Raw genomic sequence first — 7,822 nt, 5'->3', positions numbered from 1 at the left:
TTTGAGATCATTAGTCTTGTCCTCTTACACTTAAGGCAGCCCTAGTCCAGCCTGTTGGGCCTGTCCCACGGTCCTCATCTGAGTGGCAACTGCCTGATTTGCTCACTCTTGCCCCTCAAGCAGCCCTAGCTCAGCTTATTGGGCCACTCACCAGGCTCTCATCTGAGTGGCAACTTCCTGATTCACCTAACTCAGGGCTAACTCTCCCCTGGCCCTTCACCAGGCCTCTGTGCCCCTTCCTGGGCCAATGCTCCGCTCCTTCCTTTGAGCCCTCTTGGACTCAGCCGCTTACTCATAAGCTTAGGTGGCCCCACAACTCTGCCCTTTCTCTCCCAGGGCTCAGGGTTCCCCTCCTTAAAGGCTCAGGGGCTTCCTAAAGCATGCCTGGCCCAACTCACCAGGGTCATCCACCCCTACAGGCTCAGGCGCTTAAAGAAGATTACCTGGCCTCCCTGCCACCACACATTCTCTCAACCTGCCACATGGGGGGGGGGAAGGAGCTATGGTTTAGGCGTCCCGGCCTGCCTTACACCAGGGAGGTTCTCGGCTCTGGTATTTATGTGGGGGCTGTCACGCCACCGGCAGTCCCACCAGTCCTCCCTATCCTGGCAGGGTGCAGTTTTAGGTCTTGCCTAGGACCAGGCGCCTCCAAGCCATCCCCCTAGCTCCTGCCCTTCCCTCTAGGCATTCTGGGAACAACTCAGCCTGATGTTGCCTCCTTGGCTGCTCAGCCCTGGCTGCTGCCTTTCTGGCCTGCGTTTGAAAATGATCGGCAGGATCAGCCACCTGGGGGCTGTCTGCTCTAGCCCTTAAATTGACGGAGCACTAAAACTGCTCCGTCACTGCTTTCCATGTTTTTCTCCTTGAAAGGAGAATCCATTTTTAAAGCTTGTTGGTTCATTTTTTAAGTTTGTTTGTGACCCTTTCATATATTCTTTTGACCCACTTCTGGGTTGCAACCCATGGGTTGAGAAACTCTGCTCTAAAAAAACCCTGAGATCATTTTAAGGGCATCATGGAGTTCTAGCGCTGTCAGGTGTACAGGTGTGATTAATGAGATGAATTGAGAGTTCAAATAGGAATTCATAGCATTAAAAGCATTCTGACCTGTTGGGGTCTTTCTCAGTTCTTTGTAGCAGAAGAACGGCTCTATTTTCTTGGAGTTGGAAAATGTAGTTAACCCATTTTCCATGGGCTGTCTTGAGCGTATCAAGCACTGCCTTTTATGTCTACAAACATTGAGAACTACTGTTATGGGGGCGAGAAATTTATGCTTAAAATTCTTCTGCTTGCCAGGATCATCCATTACCAATTTTAGTTGTACAGTTGAAATCTTTTTGTCTCTTGCTGCTTTAAGCCTTCCATTAGTTCAGTAGCATTATGTAGCTGCTTGTGTTGCACAAAGCTATAAACGCACCATCCATTATTGAATGCCAGCTAGCTTTCTTGAGTACATCTTCACTTTTTGTGTATTTAAATCTTCACAAAATCTCAATTTGCACTTTCACCTTTAATTCATGCAGAAATTTCATCTTGATTACTGGACTTGATTCCCCACTCTTTGAAATGTGCCATTTATATCTCAGATTTAAAGACAATAGTTTCTTTTTGCCAGCTGTTTTTTCACAGTCTGTCGGTTGTTAATCTGAAAATACAAATATTTGAAATAGCCTTTCAACCAAACTGCTTCTGTGACTGAAACTTTTTATTTTGTAATGGCAGTCTGTTGCTAGAAGAACATTACAACCTCCATTTTAACCATTTTGCTACATGATCAGTTAGGAAGATAACATGGCTAAAAAGGATCAAGATCCAATTGAAAAAAAGTTAGGAAATAGAGGAAAGGAACAAAGAAAATAAGTCTGAAGGTATTCTTTTTTTTAAGAATATCCATGGAAGAAACTTGGACAGCTCCAGGATGCTTGCTCGCTCTCCATATTTTTTTGCCCCTTCTTCAGTAGCATAGCTAGGGAAATTGTTTAATTTCATATGAATTCTAGATAGTGAAACGTTGAAATGACACAAATATTTTGATGCAAATTTTTAAGAGGGTAGTGTCAAAGTTGACACATCATCATTTGAAGAAGGCTGTTAAAATTTTATGTTGTAAACTCATTTTATTGGCAAGATTATGGATTATCAGAAGTGAAAAGTTCACTGGATTTTTTTGAATGCTCATTTAATTTTTGCATTTCTTTTTAGGTAGGTCATTGAACATAAATGAAGTCAGCCTTGTTTTTGGGTATCTAAACTGCAGTGTTTAGGTTGAAAATTTGTAACATGGTGAATGAGAGACTTACATTTGTCTGTAATAGTTTCTTCAATTATGGAAATATCTCTATTGGTCTGATTTTTCAATTATAAAAAAGTTGGATTTTACAAACCTTAAATATGGGATTAAACTACTGTGTTCCTGTATCCAAAAATAAATCTTATTGTTTCCTGATCCTGAGAGAGATTTTGCCAAAGCAAAATGATGACAAATTAAGATGAAGTGTTGAGTTTGGCTCTTAGGCCAGAGCTCTGTTTATGAATGGTAGAAAAGCACTGTCCTACGATATATGTAGTCCATCAGTGCCTGTAAATTAACAGATCTTAAACTTAATTTTTGCTCCTACCTGCCCTGAAAGTGAATGTTTATTCAAAAAGTACGTTTTAAATTAGAATATCTTGTACCATAATTAACTGGATATTATACACTACCATAATATCTTTTTTCAGTTGATATGGAGTACAGGTTTTTCCCTTATCCTCTGCTCTGCATTTCATGAAAGTATTTTCCTGAGCTTTTTGTGATTGATCTAGCCAATGCCCCAGGCAGACGTTAAATTTGTTGCACATTATATGTGAGTATAGCACAACAAATGATAACATGTCAATTGGTCACATCTTAAAATTATTGCAGAATACTTCCATATCACAAAATAGTTGCTGTTTCAACTAGCAGTTTTTGTGGCTTATCCACCACTTTTTATCCAGCAATAGGTTGTTTTAATGTCTGACACATTGTCATTACATGGTCATATGCAGTGCATAACAAATGCAACACTGGCTAGGAGCTTTTAATATAGTACCCTATAAATTAAACACTGCACTGGCCACCTTCTTTCCATGCTTTACGTATTTATAGCAACAGGAAAGTATGTGGTAGGTGCAGCAAGTGGCAGAGGACCGCCCCCTCCCCCCCCCCGTTTGGGTTTTTGCCTTTTCTTATCTGAATTAGGAGGCATTAGATGAAAATGAATATGTTCACCCAGTAGGTTGTTAGGTATCTGCTTTACATACAGAGGACTTTTTGGTTTTTCTAAAACTTACAAATGAGATTCATCTTATGAGGCTATCTGAGTAAGGTAAAATTTTAAAGGGTGTTGAATCTCTTGCCCTGATACTCAGCATTTATTGTATGGATTTTAAAGTTCAGCACAACAAACTTAATACATTTGTTTTTTTGTGCATCTTGTCCATCAGTCCAGAATTCTTACATAGTATATGCCCTTTTCTTGCCACAGAGTATTTGTAAAGGATTTTAAATCCCCTTTCTAGAGGACACAGAAAATACTTTGTTTTGTTTTTTGTGTTTTTGAAGTCCTCATTGCCCTGATCATGATGATTCACTTGGCAAGTGACTTGCTGGCTTTGCCTTGTAAGGCAGGTTGGAGAGAAACTTGTGTTCTGGACTGATGGATCTGAGGCACAGAAATTCACTTTCAGGTAAGACATTATCCTTCCACCTGTTTATGGGTAGGATTTACTAGATCTACAATTTTAGTGTTTTCCTTAGTTGTTTAGTTTGGCTCTCCTGCCTCTCCCCTCCCCCCTACTTTCACAAAATCCACAGAGCTGACTAGATTTTTCTGTTATGTATTGCAAATTCAACACAATACGGGAACTATTTTTCTTACTTGTTTTAGTTTCAGGTGAGACTTGCTGTTACCTAGCTGTGTCTTACATTTTTTAAAAACAGCTATAACCATGGTATCAGTTAACACCCATAACTGATTGTCTATTAGAGTAAAAAAAAAATTATTCTTGCAAGTTTTAAAATAAAAGTATTGCAAAATATGACTTCATATAGGCCATGACCTATCTTACCAGTAGACAGCACGTGTTTCGTCAGGGCTGCAAGTGTTTTTGTATTCAGATCACTGAATAATTTTTTCACTCTTAGCGTTAGTACTTCTTTACCTTGTTTGACTAACTTCTGGAATAATTCTCTATGACTCCATCTAATCACCTTCATTTCGGGTAAAAAGGTATAATCTAATCTATAAATTGCTAAATGGTACTTCAGGAAGTGATATCAGCCACAGTTAGCAGATTTTAGTATTATATAATTGGATTTGATGCAGATTGGAAAATACAATATTAACGTTCTCATTTTCATATATATATCGTCATTCAGCGCCAGTGCTTTTGCTGTTAAACTGAACCACATAGAGGAACATAAGGCTAAAGAGTTTAATGATTTAAAACAAGTTAACTAAACATGTATAAAGAACTTAGATTTGAGAAGTGGTTTTAAAAGCAGCCTTGGTTACTAGAGCATGCTGTATGTCTTACTCTTTACTAGCATGCCATTGATATGACCTGATCAATACAAGTCATTCTCCTTTCATTTTATTTTTCCTTCTATAAAACATAATTCTTCTCATCCTGCTGTATCCTGGACGGCTGGAAAAGGAGCTTTCTTGAAAATCGTATGCCAGGGCTGTTCCATTTTCAAGTGCTTTTTCTGTATTGAATTCAGAATCTGAATATAATTCTTGAAACTGAAGAACACTTAACTGATCTTGTAGGGTTTACCGGATGCTGCTGCTTCTTTTTCTTCTTTTTTTTTAAGGTCAAGGGTCTCTTGTTTAGCATTGCCAACTGAGATTGTAGATTGTCCTTTATTTGCAGCTGAAAAATTGTACCTTTTTGTGGGCCTTGAACATCCAAAATATTTGACATTGGTTTTTATGAATCATCTGGGAAATGTTTTGAGAATTTTGCTTTTCAGGTGTTGGAAAGCAATACGTCTTAAGTGACTTTGTGATATTAATTTACTTAATATAGTGCAGGTTTCTGTGATTTAGGATTTGAGGCTAGAACTCTTTTTATTTTCTTGAGTGTAATAATGAAGCATTTTGTGAGTTTCAGCGAGAATGCAGGCATGTGTGGTAGAGCATGGCTGGGTGATCAAGTAGCTGTTCCTGTGTATTTTCTCTTGAAAGGCAGTGTCTTGGCAGCCTCTGCTACAGCACTCTGCAGCAGCCTTTCTTTTCCACTGTCAGGTAACTTGTTCCAAGATTTTTTTGTCCTAATCCAGGCAAAGGTGGTATCATTTTACAGATTCACAGATGTTTAAGTCTGGAAGGGACCTTGTGAGATCATTGGGTCCAGCCCCACCTTCTCTAGGCAGGCAAGACTGCTGGGGTCAAATAACCCCAACAAGGTATGTGTCCAGTCTCCAGACTTTTTTCAGAGTCTGTGTTGTCAAGACTGAACAAAAGATCTCCATCAGCTGCCTTGAAACTAAGCTGGTTTGGCATCCTGGGTGATATTTCTGTGTAATCTGTAAGAACATACAAACTTGTACCCTGCATCAGACCAGGTTTTGCTGACCATTGCCTTCAGTAAGCAGGATGTCACCCCTGGGGGTTAGGCACACAAACAGATTACTGTAAGGTAAATGAAGTTAGAGATTTACAGTGTCATCAACTACTCCACAGTCACAGCTTGTGTTCATGCTCTTACCCTGGGGTAAGTGAAAGCAAAGTGGCAGTAACTTGCTCTTCAAAGGATTGAGGGTTTTATTGTGATATCTTTTATTGGACTGATTGTGCAATGGGGAGAGATGTTAGGCAAGCCTTTGGGCACAAAGTGTCTTTTCTCAGATTGAGCACTTTGTGCTTGAAAACATCTTTCCCAGCTGTATGGTTAGTCCAATAAAAGCTCTTACAATCCTCCCCGCGCTTTGTTCTTGCATAATTCCTGAACCACCACGGCCACAGCAACACTCCAGCCCTTCAAAGAATGACTTGCACCAAGAGGTAGACTACTGCGGGGCTAGGGCACGTGTGGGGGGAAAGTTACGGTGGAGTACCTCACGTGCATTTTTACCTCTTAGTATTTGTGTGCTCATTTGCTTAATCTTATATAGCATTGCATATGTCAAAGGAAAACCAATTTAAAACATTAAGGAATAACTGACTGTAGGGGGCACTTATTTCTATTCTTTTACTATCTTCTTCCTTCCGCCCCATGTCATAAACACCTCCCATGCCCAGAACAATAGGAGCATGAGGAAGCATGAGGTTCATATATCTTATTTTAAAGAGTACTTCAACTATTTATAAAACAATACAATACATTTCTGAATCCTGTTAAGCTGTTAGCCTCAATTATATCTTGCAGTGATAAGTTCGAGTTAATTATGTATTGTATAAAAAAAAATACTACTTTTTAATAGCTTTAAGCTTGTTCTATTCATTTTCACTGAATAGAATGCCAGCAGATTGAACACTGTGAGCTAACCATAAAATAAGTTTATTAGCTACATCAACAAGGATAACTAATATTTTCATGCTTTAGCTGAAGAGGCCACTGACTTACACAGTCGGTCTAAAAGTTTTTAAACCAGAATTGTCAGAGTTGGATGGAAATCACAACAACCTTTTGAATTTTTTATTTGGCACAAGGTTTGTAACATCATGCTGTGAGTGGAAAGGTGTCCATCTTCTTGGTAGCTTACAAGCCCAGATTTAAGAATATCAGGATGGATAGATTTAGGTGACTAAATCTAAATTTAAACCTAAATTAGGTGAAATTTAAATCTAAACCTAAATCTAAACCTAAATTAGGTGAAATTTAGGTGAAAATATGAAAAAACCAGGAACAGTAGAACTCAGTGTAGTGACTTCCTGTTACACGCCAAAACACTTAAACCAGGGGCTCAAGGAAGTAGAGCGCTTATCCTTGGGTCTATGATTTAGGGTCTTTAACCCTACCCCCTCACTCCACTATTCCTTCCCCTTCCCATCCCTTTCCCATTGAAGAAGGTAGCCAGGGAGACTGCATTGTTCCTCATGGCACTAGTCTTACCTTCCACCCTTCATGAGCTGTGTTTGGTCACTAGCTGAGGCAGTCTTTCAGGCGAAACCTGTTTATTGAGCTAGAACTTAATGATGAATTTGCTGCTTTTTTTATCTTTGGGAGGAGTTGTTAAAACAGCAGGACTGTTATTTTCAGTTAAGTTCCACTTTTTGGTCTTCTCGTAAGTGCTATATGACTGTAGCCTGTGACTAAGCAAGTCAGGTGTGCAAGGAGAACCATAGAATCGTAGGGCTGGAAGGGATCCCTAGGGTTATCTAGTCCAGGGGTGGGCAGTTAGTTTGGCCGGAGGGCCGCTTACTGAGTTGTGGCAAGCCACTGAGGGCCGCATGACAGGCAGCCCAGGACAGATGAGTATTCATTTTCTAAATTTTTAGGGGCCCTGTGGGCCCACCCCTGATCTAGTCCAACCTCCTGCACAGAGGCAGGATTTCCTATTCTTATACCATCCCAGAGAGATGTCTATGCAGTCTGTTCTTAAAAAAACTCTTGATGGTGATTTCACAACTTTTCTAGGCAGCCTGCTGTGGTCCAATCAACCACCTCTCCTCTGACAGATCCTCGTTGAAGGACAGGAGCTGGAGAATGTTGAACACTTTGCATACCTTGGCAGGTATCTGTCAAAGGAGGCCAACATTGAAGAGGAGATCCAGTAGTATAGGTTGTGATATGCCAGCTCTGCCTTCAGAAGACTGAATCATCTTGTGTTCAATGATAACATCAGGACTAG

The 7,822-nt window shown here is 40.0% G+C and overlaps 1 protein-coding gene across 3 annotated transcripts in view; it reads left to right on the top strand.

Annotated features, from left to right (window-relative positions):
• Positions 1 to 7,822, top strand: part of TMEM65 (transmembrane protein 65) — a 77,396-nt gene that overhangs the window by 25,155 nt on the left and 44,419 nt on the right. Inside the window, exon 1 of one of the 3 annotated variants that reach the window (XM_019528130.1) lies at positions 3,614 to 3,711. The exons of the other annotated variants lie outside the window; for them this stretch is intronic. Within the exon in view, the coding sequence (XP_019383675.1) occupies positions 3,681 to 3,711 (31 nt within the window). The 5' untranslated portion in view covers positions 3,614 to 3,680. Of the gene's footprint in view, positions 1 to 3,613; positions 3,712 to 7,822 lie in introns of those variants that run through there. 3 annotated transcript variants of the gene reach the window in all.

The sequence above is a fragment of the Gavialis gangeticus genome, unplaced genomic scaffold (genome assembly GCF_001723915.1).
Source record: "Gavialis gangeticus isolate Ggan-Ray unplaced genomic scaffold, GavGan_comp1, whole genome shotgun sequence".
NCBI lineage: Eukaryota > Metazoa > Chordata > Crocodylia > Gavialidae > Gavialis > Gavialis gangeticus.
Note: the sequence above shows the minus strand (reverse complement) of the source record. Positions and strands in the feature narration are given on the sequence as shown.